Source organism: Myotis brandtii, unplaced genomic scaffold (genome assembly GCF_000412655.1).
Source record: "Myotis brandtii unplaced genomic scaffold, ASM41265v1 scaffold35, whole genome shotgun sequence".
Taxonomy (NCBI): Eukaryota; Metazoa; Chordata; class Mammalia; order Chiroptera; family Vespertilionidae; genus Myotis; species Myotis brandtii.
The window spans coordinates 811,293-826,466 of record NW_005363467.1 but is presented as its reverse complement, the minus strand read 5'-3'; the positions used below and the strand labels follow the sequence as shown (position 1 = coordinate 826,466).

Below are 15,174 nucleotides of genomic sequence, written 5' to 3'. Positions count from 1 at the left end.
CCCCCCACCTCATCTGGGGACCGGGCAAGAAGGGGGGGCAGGGCCGCCGCTGCTCCCCGCCCCCTCCTCCTTTGGCCTCTGGAGCGATTTGTCAAACTTCCCATTCCGCCGGCAGCGCGGTCCTCCCTCCCCACCCCCCCTGTGCTCCTCCCTCCCGAGCCTCCCGCGCCCGCCCTCCTTCTTCCCTCCGCACGTTCGGGATCGCGGTGGAGCGCAGAGAGGGGGGGACACTGAGAGCCTGGGCGCAGCAGCATCCTGCGGGCGGCCCTCTCTGGGGGGGAGGCTGAGAGCCAGCCCGCCTGGCCCCCCCTCGGGCCCGCCGCCCCTCCCTCCTGCTCCTCAGCCCGGCAGCGGCGGTGCGGCGGCAGTGGCAGTCGCCGGAGGAGCATCATGCCGAGGAGGAAGCAGCAGGCGCCCCGGCGCGCAGCAGGTACGAGCCGCTTCCTCTCCTCCTCTCCTCCTCCTCTTCCTCCGCTCGCCCGGGGCTCCAGCCAGTGGCGACCCTGCTTGGCTGGCCCCGCTCCCGCCCCTCTGCCTCTGCCCGCGCAGAGTGACTCGGGGCACAGGCTCCTCGCTGCTCCCCTCTTTGGGTGCCTGTGCCCACCTCCCGGACCCGGCGCCCTCCGGACACCAGCCGCGTTCTGTTCTAGCCCTGCTGGCACCCACTTAGGGCATCCGGAGACTGAAGCCGGCTGGCTTCTGACTCCTCAGCTCTCTGGCTGCGGAGGGGGTGGGAAGGAGCCTCTACTGTGTCTGTCTGTGGGGGGCAGGCGGGGTCACTGAGTTCCCCGGGACACCTTTCCTGTCCTCCTGCAGCTGGAGGGCTGGGACTGCCAGGTCACCTTACTGCCAACCGGATCGAGTCTTCCTTTATTGGGCCCAAACCGGGCACAGCGGTGGAAACCAGAGCGCACAGAGTCTGGGTATTGTCAGATGACTGTCAAGTCGGTGTTAGATGCTGGCGTGCCATTTACCCGGCTGGCTCCCCCTCCAGCCCCTGCTTCCTCACACTGCCTCTCCCACCTCATTGCCTCCTAGCACTTAGTTCTGGGATGTGTCTGAGTACTTTTTTTCCTTTTTTTTTTTGTGCCAGGAGTGTCAACTCCTGTTAAGACTAAGCTTTTTATCTTTTCTAGAAAAAGCATCATTGAAAATCAAACCGAACCCACACACATAACATTATTTTGCAATAATGTCAGTTGGGGGCATGTTGCTTGGAAGAAGGGGTACTGGCCCCTTGCCACCCTTGATTTGATGACTGATTGATCGCCTGTCATGCTGCTGCCTTTGATCTATTCATTCCCAATAAACATCAATAAATCACTGGCAATGGTGAGGCCAAGCTGTGTGACGTCACTAGGGCCCTGTCAGTGCAACTTTGGGATTTGGGACCCACTGCTGAGAGGACCACGTATGGATGGGATGCATTTTGATGAGTAACACTCATGTGCTGTGGGTCAGAGGCTGCCCGGACGGGAGGCGAAGTGGAGGTTTCTTTCTTTCGTTTTCTCTTCTTTTCTGTTCTTTTCCTTTGGTGAAAGGAGGGAGGGCAGAGAGAAGGGCCAAGACCTTGCCTGGTGCCTTCTTAGATAAAGGTCTTGTGCCTGTAGTAATGGTGGGTGATGCTCAGGGCCCTGTCCTTCCTGCTGACCAGCTGCCGGTGGAGCTCACAAGCTGGCTCCTCTCAGAACTCCTTACAGAGGGGCGGCAGGGTGGATGGGTTGTGGGAATGAGAGTCTTTCTTCTCCCAGAAACGTGCTTTCTTGTTAGTGTCTTAAGAAAATCATAGGATAAATAGGTTTGGTTTGAGGGGTGTAATTCAGGTTTTGTTCTCTATGCCCAGTGTGGCCCAAATTTAGAAAGTTTGACCACCCCCAGCGTGGCTGTAGGGAGGGTGCTGCCTCTCAAGTCATCTCCTGGCGATGCTACTTGACCATACCACCTTCTGCTTTGAATTCAAGCTCAAGAAAGAGCTTATCTGCCTAAAATAACCTCTAAAAGTTTGGAGGATTCCTTCACAGAGCTCGGCAGTAGGAGTGTCTTGGGCTTCTTCCAGTCTCTGGGATTTTTTCTTTTCTCTTTGATGCACATTTTAAGGTATCTGTGTGCCTCAGTCAAATGAGCCATATGTGATCCCAACTTACATTTGGTTTAGAACTCTCTCTACGATTGGTTCATCTTTCTCTCCCACCTTGCCAATCTGACACTCTTATTTGATAACTTTCTGCTAAAAATATTAGATAAGAAAGAAATGTACATTTTAAAAGCAACCTGTTCACTAATTTTTTGCACCTTTTAAAAAGCCAGGCAGGAAATCTCAGGTTAGTTAAGAAATACTCATTATGTAAAAACTTGACTGCACGACTAATAGGAGATGGAAGAATGGTTTTGCTCTATCAAAATGACCCGTCAAAACGACTTTGTTTCATATTTGATTTAATTGTCTCTCTCCTGACAGGCACATTCATCAATAGCTTAATGGTCAATCAGAAGTTGGCAGCGTGAGTGCTTTCTTTCTTCCCATACCCTGGTTTTGGATTTACGTTATCAGAATGCCTTGGCTAATGGACGTGTGGGGGGTGGGGGTGGGGATGTCTGAAGGGTGACTTATTTAAGGAGAGGAGGGAAAACCTCCACCTCTAGGCCAGCGATAGATAAGTATGCACAGGCCAATACGTGAGCTGTGAGAGTTTTGGGGTTTTTGTTTGTTTGTTTGTTTGTTTAAATGGACAAGATACTTCCCATTTTTTCCTCCTGTTTTAGTTCTCACAGCTGCAAGTTATAAGGTTCATGCCTGCTTTTGTGGCGTCCTGGGAGTGACGACACATTGATTGCTTTGTACTGAGAGAGAGAGAGAGAGAGTGGGAAAAAGGAAGATGTCTACTGATTGGTAACTGAAAATCCAGTCCCCAGCAACCTTGAGGATCCTCGAGGATTTTTCCCCTCCAAAGTGAAAGGTCCGCTCAGCCATAAAAAAAGAAAAGTTGTTTTGCCAGCTTCATTAGTGTTCACCTAATTAGCTGTAAACCTGATGGATTTCTGACAGCTTTAATGATTGGAGATGACAAGCCCGACGCAGTGTCATCCAGCAGAATTAGGTTTGCAGCTAGTTTGATGTAATCAAGTTGATATTACACAGTCCTGGCTGCCTTTAGTTGTGCATTAACTCAATTTTCTGCTGCAGGTGACAAATGGGCTTTGGTACCTGGATAATCATGTCATAGGAATTAGGGCCCTTTTAATGGTCTGGGGTAGAATAACAACCACAAAGGCCTGAGAGCTGGGCAGAGCGTGAAGGCACGGCGCACAGGTGCGGGGCTTTCTCTCTGGGCCAAATGGAGCCCGCCTCGCTGCAAAGCCGAAGCAGGCTCCAGGAATCCCTGAAGAGACCGATTTCTGCACTTTAGAATTTTTTCTGATAGAAATTATGCATGGCCCGGTGTCTTCTCCAAGGGAGAGAGATTTCTTCACCTGCTGGAGAGGAGCCGGCAGGAGTGCCCTTCCTCCGGTGGGTTTCGGAGGGCCGCACTCTGGTGCTGGACGGAGGTTGCTGTCTGCAGAACTCATAGGAGTGGGCTAGGGAGGCCGATGCCCTTCAGGGGAGAGAGACCATTATTCCTTGCTGAGCCTCGCTCTCTCCCAATGTTTGCTTTTAAACATGTTGTGTGTGGTTTTTTTTAAATATCAGGAAAGCATTTAGAGCAACACTTATTAGCAGATAACATTTGATCCGTTCATCTTCATTTTCTGGAGAAAATGTAAAATTATAAAAAGCTATTAGCTAAACTTTCAAAAAAATCCTCAGTGAACAACAACTTGCCACTGACCTTGGGTGTCTTATTTGTTGAGAGAGAAGAGTCTCCCTTGGGGCTCCTGGGGTCATATTCCCAGGGTGAGCCTTAAGCTTCTTGACTTTTATCACAGTGTTTGGACCCCTTGGCACCTGCTGGGACAGCAGGATGGCCGTGGTGGCAGGCACAGGGGCTCACGCCGCCAGCAGACAGGGCATGCGGTGCCCAGTGCACCACCCTCGCCTTCCTAAGTCTTCTCCACGTACCTGCCGGGCAGCTCTGAGAACAGCTTTCTCTTCTCTCCTGGCGGCTCCGGGAGCATCGGGGCACCGTGGTTCGGCCTGGGGAACGCACTTCCCTCACACCTGCCACACGCTTCTCCTGTGGACAGGTGTCTGCCCTGTGGCAAGGCGGCAAATGACTGCTTTGGGTGCTCTGTGATCCCCCCTTCCTGCAAAATGGGAGGAGCAGCGCAGATTTTAAAAGGAAAATCAAGATGAAGGAGAAAACAAAGAGGGCAGGAGGCAAGGATATTCCCTGGACATCCACACAAGGGAGGGAATCTTCCGGAACCGGCGGCTGGGCCCCCATTATCCTGACAACTGTCAGTTAGGGCTTCAGTGCTCTCCAGGGCCACACTTGATTGCGAGCGGTTGATGTTGTCATTTTGTTCTCAGTTTTGCCTTGAGCGCGCTCATAAACGGCAGCGAGACAGTCAATAACTGATGTATCAGCAGTTACTCCCGAAATTGCCTCACAAGTCTGCATTTTTCCTCTTTTTACTAAAGATGGTTTTGCAAAGTGATGAGAATGAGAGGTGACTGCTCAGGGCCAGGAAACCCAGGTGAGACCCCAGAACTAAAACCCTTCCTCCCACCTCCGCTTCGGGGTCTGGGAGGAGAAGGGCCGGCCCCTTGTGGCGTGCTTCCCCTGCCACGCGTGTCTGCGTCGTGGGGAAGCCAGGGCTCAGGCGCAGGCGGGAGCAGGGGGAGGACGGGAGTCCCTGGCCCTGGTGCACAGCAGCCACGTCTCATCCAGCAGCGCGAGCAGGTCAAGCCCTTCGGCGCGCAGGCGGGCGGCTCTCCTGCCTGTCCCTGGACGGACTGTAAAAATAGCTTCGGTCTTGCAGTTAGAAAAGTAGGGTGTGTGTCTCCCATCTGTGTAGTGTGGTTACCCGCCGGGCTTTCCTTAAGCCATTTTGTAGCACTCGGTAGCATCACCCCTCAGCCATGGAGGCAAACAGCACAGCACAGGACGTGGTGGCACTTCCCCACACTCGCTCAGGTGTGCGTGTGTGTGCGTGTGTGTTCTTGTGTGTGTTCGTGTGTGTGCGCATGTGTGTGATTGTTGTTGTGTGCGTGTGTGGTGTGCGTGTGTGTTCTTGTGTGTGTTCGTGTGTGTGCGCATGTGTGTGATTGTGTTTGTGTGCGTGTGTGTGCGTGTGTGTGTGTGTGTGTGTGTATGTGTCTGTGTGGGTGTTACTTATCCTCCAAATGGTGGTTTCTCTGTCTGAAGTTAGAAACGCAAGGTGAATACAATATATTGTATTTGGTAACAATGATGTGGACTAGTACATCCAGACAGATAATGTGCAGTTGTAATTAGACTCAATAGACAGGCAGTCATTTTTAAATTCTTTGACACATGCATAAAACAGTCATATAATAAGATAAGATGACAATTTTATGTTAGGTTGATAAAGTGCCCGATACATGCATTTAAATGTCTGTAAGCCTTTAAAAAAATCCAGACAGATTAATTCTAGTTTCCAGTATTTGCAGTTAGTCATTAAATTAATTTTTAAATCCTACTAAACAATGGCTATGAATGTTTTCTTTTCCCCTCATGGAATTTTTACCCGAATTGTGAGGAATGGATATATAGACTTGGTAGCTTTCTCTAATTTTTTAAAACATTTGTAAACATTTATGTTAAACACGTAAAAATCCAGGTTCCTGTTTGTGACTAGAATAATGCCGTGCATTCTGAGAAGGAATAGACCATCTTCTGCTCGTGACCAGTGGCCTGTCAGGCTCCGGGGTGAGGAGTCTTGACTCGAAAGATTACATGGTGTCCTTGACCAAACACTGAATATTTCATAAACCCCATTTTAAAAAGAAGACATTTCGAGCACATACACTTGATTTGATCAGCGCTTAGATTCTTTGGTTTAAGTACTTTCAATTCTGTAGATTATTTTAGTATTTCAACCAGCGCAGCCACGAGATGTACTGAGGGGGAGAAAAAGCCTTTCTCTAAAGGTCGCGTTACCTGGGCTCTTCGACCATCTTCTTTCCTTATTTTCTCAGATGTGCAAAGGGGATGCTCTTAAAGAATATTTCAAATTTGTTTGGGCTTAATGGTAAATTATTAATTCATACTGTCAGGACACATGTTATTAATTATGACTGTGTTTTCTTCATCCAGAACAGCTGTTGGGGAAACAGGGTAAGTTCAGATCGTCTTCAAGGGGGAGGCACCAAAGCAAGGAGCTTACCAGCTCCTTGTCATCGTAGCCCCGGTCCCCTTGCTGTGGGAATAAAGGGTCGCAGGGGGCAGAGTGAAGGGGCGAGAGGAATGATTAATTCTAGACCAAGATGGGCGCTGGCCAATGCGACCTGCGGTTCCTTTATGAAAAGGTAGGCCTGACTCCCGTGCTCCGGCCCAGCTGGGACTCTGGTGGAGCCTGCCTCCTCCCCAGCCCAGCCTGGGATGGGCTGCTCTGCATCCCACAGACGGCGCGTTTTCTCCGTCCCAGGCAGGCCAGAGGTCATGCTCTCCAGTGGCTGGTCGTGGAAAGCAAACTACTCTGAATGCTTGTTTGTTCCCCAAATTGGAACATCCTTAATGGAGAGCAAAGGGCTGTTTGGTAATGTATGTGAAGTGACTCAAATTCATTTACTTTTGATTTTCCATCTCCATCATTAAATCTAGTCCTATGTGTTCAGTTTCCTCCGAGTTCTTTGAGAAATGCATGTTGCATAAAATAGGCAATTTTTAATGAACAATTTAATGTAAATGGGTTTTGAATTTAAATTAATATTAATGAAGTCTTGAGTGAATTTATTTTGCATACGTAAAGACTTGTAAGTCGCACCCATGTGCTTCCTCCTTTATGTAGTAACAGTGGCTGTGTGGATTACCCAGCCCCTTTTAAAGATGTACACTTAAATTAAATTGATTTTATATGTCCAACAGTGCCAACATATTATTAGGCAAAAGCGTTACTTCATTTAAAGAAAATATACCTCATTTCCTGCTCTTCCCTGCTCTTCCTGCAAGCTGCCGCTGGCGTGGCATTGCTGCTGGGAACACAGACCAACAATGGCTTACAGTCAGGGTGCTTCCTTTCTCCGGCTCACCTCTGATGCTTATGTATCCTGGGATGATGGGAAGTTCTGTAATTAATTCTGTTGGATGTAATTGCTGTAATCACTTTGATGTTACACATAATAAAGGTAATATGGTAAGCATGTGAGAAATATAAACACCTTATTGTAGCACTACTGCTACACCCTCTCGTCAAGCCTAGTTCAGACACCCTGTTCTTCACTAGTTCTGGTCATAGGTGACAGTTCACTCAGCCACGTTCATTGATATTCCAACGGAGAGTCATTCATTCGGAAGGATGGACCTGGACTTAGAGGGCTCTCCAAGCCGGCGGCCTAGGAATCTTAATGACCTTTTCCTTAAGGAGGTGGCTCATTAGGAAAAGGTGCCCATTTTCTCCTGTAGAGGGGAGAGGTAAACACTCCCGAAAGGGGCATGAGGTAGAGTGTGGTGTCGGAGGGGAGGTGTCAGGCCCTGGTGTGGATTATGCAAGAGGCGTGTGTGTGTGTGTGTGTGTGTGTGTGTGTGTGTGTGTGTGTGAGAGAGAGAGAGAGAGAGAGAGAGAGAGAGAGAGAGAGCACACCAGCATGTGCTGATGGGGAAGCAGAGAAAGCCACCCTTCTGTAACAGTGCAATAAAGGAAACGGGCACAGAATACATGCTTTGTGGTCATTATTCTACACCTTCCGTGCGGGAGCCTGTTGCACGACCTGTCAGGAAGTGGGCTGGTGTCGCCTGTTAGAAACCTGAGTGATATTGGAGACCCCCGCCCTCCCAGGATCCTCCTCCAGGCCTGACCCAGGCCACCGTGGGCCATGAGAGGAGTTTGCCTGAGACCCCAATCACAGTCCTTGCGGAATGTTTCCAAACGTGTGGATGGTTCTCTGCCAGTGCAGCCTGCAGACGTGAGGGTGTGGGGAGAGGAAACTTGTCCTTTAGCTTTCCTCCCAGATAGCATGGAGTCGGGGGGGGGGGCATGGGGATCTGTGCGACGCCCGTGTCAGCTGTGCCCTGTCCCTCGTGCGACAAAGGTCACGAGGCCCCATGACCCAGAACTGGCCTGACAGCTTGGATGTGGATTCTGCACATTTTTATTTTATTTTATTTTATTTTATTTATTTTTCAATGTGTTTTAAATGACAAAGTATATAAATCAGTCACACACAGAAATAAATTAGGAGAAAATAGATGCATGAGAAGGGGTTGCCAAAGACTCTTTGGAGGAAGAAAAGGTGTTTGAAGATGGTGATGAAGTGGACAGTGACCGTGGGGACTCCCAGGGCCCTTGGAGTGGGCTCTGGCCATGGCTTCAGTGGACCAGACCCCCAGGGGCAGAGCAGGCCCAGAGGACAGGGCTCGCTGCAGAGGGTCCAGCAGGCCTGCCTCCTGGGCGCTGGGCCTGGGCTCCCTGCCTGCCAGGTGAGCAGGGCCAACCCACAGGGTCCCTGTCGGGCCCTGGGCCTGGGCTGCAGCAGGCAGCCACCAGCTGTCCGGGATGTCTCCCTGGCGGGGTTTGATGGCGAGGATGATAAAAGGTCTGAGAACTCCATAGGCCCCTGTAATCAGGGCCAGCGCTGACATCCTTCTCAAGTTTGACAGCTTCTTCCTTTTCTCTCCTCACCGCCAAGCCTTTCTCAACTGAATGTCCCCGCCCTCCCTCTCCTCCCTCCCCGCGGCCGCCCACCCCTTCCCTCCCTCTCCTTTCTGTGTGTCTCTCTTGTTTCATGTTCTTGATCAGCCTCAGATGCTGGGAATTATTTTTTTTCGGGCGGGAGGGGGAGTGTTGCTTTAGGTTTGTGGGTTGGGCAGGTGTGAGAGGAAGTCTGTAGTCCTTTTTTTTTTTTTGTACTGTAGGCCTGTTGCTAATTAATGTTCCTGCATAAGATTCTGTCGGAGTTGAGTAATGTTTTTGATCTTTATGCCTGATAACTGCATACTTAATGAGATTTCAAAGCTGTGAGTGCAGCTCCCTACAATTATTGACAGATGCCTTTTCTTTGCCATTGGGTTCAGCTCCATAAATCCTCCCGCCATAATGAGGTTCAGCGGTGCCACCCTGGCAGTGAGCTAATGAAAGGGGGAGGGGAGCCGCTCCTGGCGTCTGACACATTTTCTCCTTTAAAATTTACTATGCAGATGTCAAGCTGCGGATGATGACTTCAAACATGCTAATTTTTATCTTGCTTTTGTGTCAGCCCTTTGCCATTAAAAAATAAATAAATAAAAGGACTAACCTGACGCCACTTAATTTTTTTCCCAAGTCCCGTTTTTAATCGCCCGAGGTGTGCAGCTGCTGGAGACGCTGACACACGCGTGGCCTTTGGCAGGTGCCCAGTGGTGGCACCTTTTCCCCCTTTGCCGAGGGAAGGGCAGGGAGGATAAAGTGTGGTTTCCCCAGGCCTCCCATCAGCCTGCCCTAAGTATGCACTTGAAACGGCGCAGAATTCATTTCAGAGTTGTGAGCAGATCCTGGTGGGGAAGAGCTGCACCGTGCCAAACAGTCGATTTCCTTTTCAGCGGAGTCATACATCACTGACCCACCCTTCCCTCCTGACAGAATGACATATGTCATTTATCATGTGGGCCCCAGCCAGACAGCGGGGAGGGAGGGAAGCCCACTGCACGCTGTCTCCTCCCCACACAGTTCTGCAGGCTGCAGAGAGAGCACTGCTGACTCGGAGAGGGCGAGGGGAGAGGGCGAGGACAGGCCAGCCTGCGTGCTGTCAGGTGTGTGGCCGGGGCCTTGATTGGCAGAGGCGAGGAAGAGGTTATGTTCCTTCACACTCTCGGTTCAACCGCACTGTTCAGCCTGGGATGCTCTTGTGGAGCCTCCCCCATTCCTTTCCTCTCTCCCCTGATTTTTTCCCTTTAACAGTCAATGAAAAAACAAACAAACAAACAAAAAACCCAGCCCCCCCAACACACACACACACACACACACACACGAAACCCAGGTTGACAGGTATCATTCAAGCCCCCTGGCTGGTGAGGGTGTAAATGAGTCTCAGGGCTCCTGGCTCCACATGACTCAAACATGCGTTCCTGAAGATGGATGTTTCTTAAAAAAAGATGGATGGAGGGTGCGGGCGGAGGGGCCATTTATCATTTTGAATATTATTTAGACTTGCCGTGCAGACCTGTAACTCGAGAGCTGGCTGAGCTGGGGCAGGGTAGAGGCCTGTGTGTGTTTCCATCGATCGGCCTTGGTTCCCATTGCTGCTGACCGACTCGGGCCTCCATTGACAATAGAGAAGACACCCTAAGGGGGGGTAAGTCTGACTGATTTCCAAGGACACAGGGAAAAATGAAGTATTTGTGATTTATATGAAAGCTAACAGGCAACTAACTTCTCTCCCCCTCTCTCTGTTCCTCTCCCTCTCTTCCTGACAGAGGGAGTCACGTAGGAAACAATAAAATGTAAACAGAGCTGTAGTTCCCGAAGCCAGGGCCCTTGTCTGATTTTTAAAACTCTGTGACATACTTTAAAAAGTCTGTATCTGAAAAGCTTAGTACAATATGACGATTCAGAAAATACTGGCTGGCTTGGTGAGCAGTGTGGGAATGAAGAAACATAGACTTCCACGTCGCAGGAATATTTCAGATAAAAAATGATCTTCCGTGGCTTTCTGCCCCCGCTCCCTGCAGCCTCTCCCCTTTGTGTCTGCACGCTGTCCCCCTCGAGGCCCCCGTGGACCCCGCCAGGACTGATGTGGACAGCTGTTTCCAGGCCCCTGAGCTCTGCTCCAGGACACCCCACCTACTGGAGGCACGCAGGGCGGCAGGCTGGACGCTCTCCCAGGGAGACCCAGCAAGGCCAGGCCTTTCCCGGCTGCTGCAGAGGCCTCCCTGCCGCGTCCTGTCCGCTAGGAGCCCCCAGAGTGCACATGCAGTGTCAGGCCTTCTGTGGAATAGGCGACTTCATCTGAGTCTGCGGGGTACATTGAGGGCTGCTGGTGTGACGACAGTGTGGACGTTACTTTTAGAAGCGATGGGACAGGGAGTTAGACCTGGAGCTCGTGGATGGCTGGGTGTCTTACTGCGCTGCTTCCTGAACAAACTTCCCCGACTGTCAAGATGGAAATGGGCTCATTCACTCACCAGTCCGGCCACTTGGTGTGTGTGTGTCTGTTTTGAGTGGGAGCAGCCTGACCCTGCATACAGGGTGACTTAGGGCTCACTCTCAGGGTGGCTCAGCTGCTGCCAAACATCAGGTGGAGTCAGATTCCTATTCTTTGTTGGTGCCTGGAACCACATCTGACTGTAAAGAGGTGGCATTGCGTCTCTCTGAGACTTCATGGGAGAAAGCACAACTTTGGTCCTCTGCCCTTGCACTTGGCTGTGTTGGAGGTAATTGGAGGACAAGGGCCCCTTTGCAGGAACAGTTGTAAACACCTCTGGTACAAACGGCAGCGCCCCATTTTCGCTGATTAGGAAAACTTTGCTATTAACAGGTGCAGAGTCCATTTCAGGTCTAATTGGTAAGGAGCTGAGTGCACTCACGGGAAGAAACCTTGTTTTGTTTTGTCCGCTTTTCTTCTTATCCCCTTTCCTCAGTTTTGTGGCTAGAGACATGATTTATTGCAGCCATCCATCTCGGGGGCTCATCCATCACACCCCGGTTGCTAGGAGATTGTGGCAGCAGCTGTTTGCTCTGAATCAGACAGAAAAGTTGTCAATCATCAAAGGCAGGTGAATAGCATTAGAAACACGCTATTGTCAGACGGAATAATTAATCAGAGGGAGAAAAGATAATTAAAAAGATATGACCCTTGCAAGTACTTGCTCTGGGTTGCCTGGAAAAAAAAAAAAAGAAAAAGAAAGAAAGGAAGAAAGAAAGGAAGAAAGAAAAACTGCCTGGTCTTTTCTAGACACTTAAGCAGCTGAGGGCTGATAAAATGTGCACTCTGCAGTGCATAGTTTTTAATTAATTGAAAAAGGTTCAACATTCAAAGACTATGCTGGGGAAAAGTCTGATTATGAGCAGAAGTAATATTTATTGTTTGCGTGAAGGGCTTGACGCAGAGTTCTAACTTTCCGTCCCAAATCTGGGGCCTGCCTGGCTGGAGGAGGCACAGGCTGGGGTCTGCAGGTGGCCGTGCCACCCTGCACTGGGCCTCGGCTCCCGGGCAGCCACGCGGGTTATTCAGGAGAGCCTCAGACCCCAGGAACGAGAGGGGCCCTGCTACCAGGACCCCATGCCTGTCCACAGCGGTGGTGGGTCTGGAACAACTGGAGGCCTTAGCTTACAGGAACTTGTTCTAAAAATAAAGGTGGGAGGCTTGGAGCGCAGGCCATGAAGTCCCCCTTCAGCGTCCGTGGGGAGCGCTCGGTGTCTGTCCCTTCACCCATCTGGGGACACGCTCCCAAGGAACAGTCTGTAATGCATCCAAGTGTCGCCACAAAGCCACCGGTGCCTTGCCTTCTGATCGATGACCTCACATCACTTTCTGAACAGACCCCCAGGTACAACCTAGAAGTAATCTTGGGTGCCCATATCAGTCTCAAAAATATTCATAGATTAGGAACTTCATCCTTGACTTTTCTGAAGCTAAAATATTCGGGAGAAATTGGAAAACGTATTAAAGACTAGATAGAAAGTGGCATATCTGGAGTTGCTTTTCCGTTAAATATGCTACAAGCCCTGAACAGATCCACTCTTTTATTTTTGGATACGATACTTGATTTTCACACCATTCTCTTCCCAAAGAATAGCAGGACTTCTAAAATTAGCAGGAGGAGAAAAGGCCTGAATATTAGAATCCAGGAGAAGGCAGACAGCAACAATTTTTTTGGGTTGGGACAATGTTCTCAGGGTGCACCAGTTAGGGACTCTGGGAACTCCACCCCTCAGCTCCTTGTTCACAGAATTACTGGGGCCTCGTTGCTGAGCATCCTAGGGGAGTCCTGGGGGGGGGGCAGCTCAGGTGTGATGCCCACCTTCTTCATATTGTGCTAGGAGCCCACGGGGGGGATGGGGCGGGGAGAGACTGAGACTCGGATAAGAAAAGCTCCTGCCGGGTTTGCTGGAGCCCTCACAGAGGCCTCCCCTGCTCAGGTGGCTGGAGGAGGTGTTCTTATTCAGAACTTGACCTGTTTGACTTCAAGTTACTCCTTAGGTCCTTGAGATGCCCTTTTGGGCTGTTGGGTCCAACTGGGGTCCTGACTACATCGTGGTTTTTATGGTTCTTACTGAGGTTCCACATTTTCTTGGGCAGCGCCTGCTCTTGACCTGCCAAGGGCTTGCTGCTGGAAGCCCAGCGAGGCCGTGGGTGCCTGCCAGGGCCCTGAGGGCTTCCTGTCCCCTGTGAGAACGGGCTGTTTGGGTCTGGGCAGTTTCTCTCCCCTCTGCTCAGTGTCAGCCACAGCAATTCCAAAAGGTGCAGCCCCTGAGAGAAGGTAGGTTTACAAATTCCCATAAAAATACCCATCATCAGAGCTGGTGCAATCAGATGGAAGTTTGCTTTTTCTTAAAAAGGACGACAAAAATCAAGAAAGAAAGGCCGGGTCTCTAAGTGTGGAGAAGTCCATGCCGGTCATTGTTTGGAGCTGTGTCTGGGGTCTCTTGCTTCAGGCTCCCCCAGGCACCTATTCAAGTGACTCACACAACAACGGGGGACAGGCAGAGGGAGGGCAGGCCAGTGATTCTTCACAGGAGGTTTTGGTTCTGCAAGTGCATGTTTTAGCCAGAATTTTAGCAACTGTGTCCCTGGGACAATGGAGGCAGAGGAGACAGGGGTCTCTAGGGGGGTGCACGCTCACGGCCGCACGTTCGCCCGGGAGCTTCTTTCAGCTGATGCTGGAGTGTTTTCTCCACATGACGCAGCCCCCGTGGTAGGTCCATGAGATGCGTTTACCTGGAAGTCATTCTGCCTTTTCCTAGTTCAGCCACCACAGACTCAAAGCAGGTGTGGCCCCGGCCCCGTGGGCTTTGCCAGAGCCTGGGATAAGACAGATACCAGGAAAGCACAAATTAACCACGGATAGATGCACGGGCAGAAATTAACCACAATAGAGACAAAGAACCAAATTAGCCAGCTCCCCTCCCTCTAGGTCAGGGCATGTGAAACACTTACCAGACCTGAGATACAGTTTCCCCTGCCTGAGGAGAGCTTTGGAAGAGGGCATGATGCACATTTGGGGGACCAGGCTGGGGTCCCCGTGGTTTTCACTTGGCGGAGCGGTCCCCTTCTTGGCGTCCACGAGCCACCTTTGTTTTTGCTCTGGGCCTGTAGGAAAATGGCGCCTTCATATATATCAGATGGCTGTCCTCTGCTGCTGTAATACACGAGGCTGCGGTGGTATTGCTTCCTCTTCCCGTATAAAGTAATACCGTGGACACCGTGCTACGTGACTGCAGTTCCTTCGGGGTGTGTGTGTGTGTGTGTGTGTGTGTGTGAATAAGCGGTAGAACAAAGGTGTGGTCAGCTGGGCAAAGGGGAAAATAAAATACCAGCAAGGTCTTGGTCCGGGAGCCATGCACCAGCTCGCTCATGCTGGGTCCTGGGGCACAGGCTTCCTGATGGGGGGGTGGGCAAGGTTTGGAAGCACATGTATGCGTTCCCTATGAAAGGAGTGAAGCATTTACCATGTCTCTAAGGAAAACACCTTTCGTTACCTGGTGTTCTGTGGTAACGTTTATTCAGTTCATGGGGCGACCTGGCTGAGGTGACAGCGGGGCCATTCTTAACAGGACCGCACTGACCAAGGTTAGAGGGAGCCCTGGGTTATGGGTGGCCCAGGATCCCTCCCCTGTGGCCTCACCAGGACAGTCTGCTGGTCTGCCGAGCCCCTGCCTGTGGCCTGTGGCTCAGGTTGGGAGGAGACCAGCAAAGTCGTTTTGTTTGCTTGTTTTGTTGCAGACGGCGCATTGTATGGTTCTCATTTGGTGGTTTGATAGGGATTTTTTCTGGAGAGAGAGCACATTCTTCGTGCCAGGAGTTTGGCTGAGGATTTGCTGGTTAAACAAATTGTTTGGGTGGCGGATGATAAGGGGGGGGGGCGCCTCTCTTCGCCGTGGTGCTCGGGCAGCTGCCCTGCTCCTGGTCCGGGGGGT

The 15,174-nt window shown here is 50.9% G+C and overlaps 1 protein-coding gene across 1 annotated transcript in view; it reads left to right on the top strand.

Annotated features, from left to right (window-relative positions):
• Window positions 1-6: 6 nt before the first annotated feature.
• TSHZ3 (teashirt zinc finger homeobox 3) overlaps window positions 7-15,174 on the top strand; it is a 56,932-nt gene continuing 41,764 nt past the window's right edge. Inside the window, exon 1 of the mRNA XM_005871603.2 lies at window positions 7-430. Coding sequence (XP_005871665.1) covers window positions 391-430 — 40 coding nt within the window. The 5' untranslated portion in view covers window positions 7-390. The remainder of the gene's footprint in view (window positions 431-15,174) is intronic.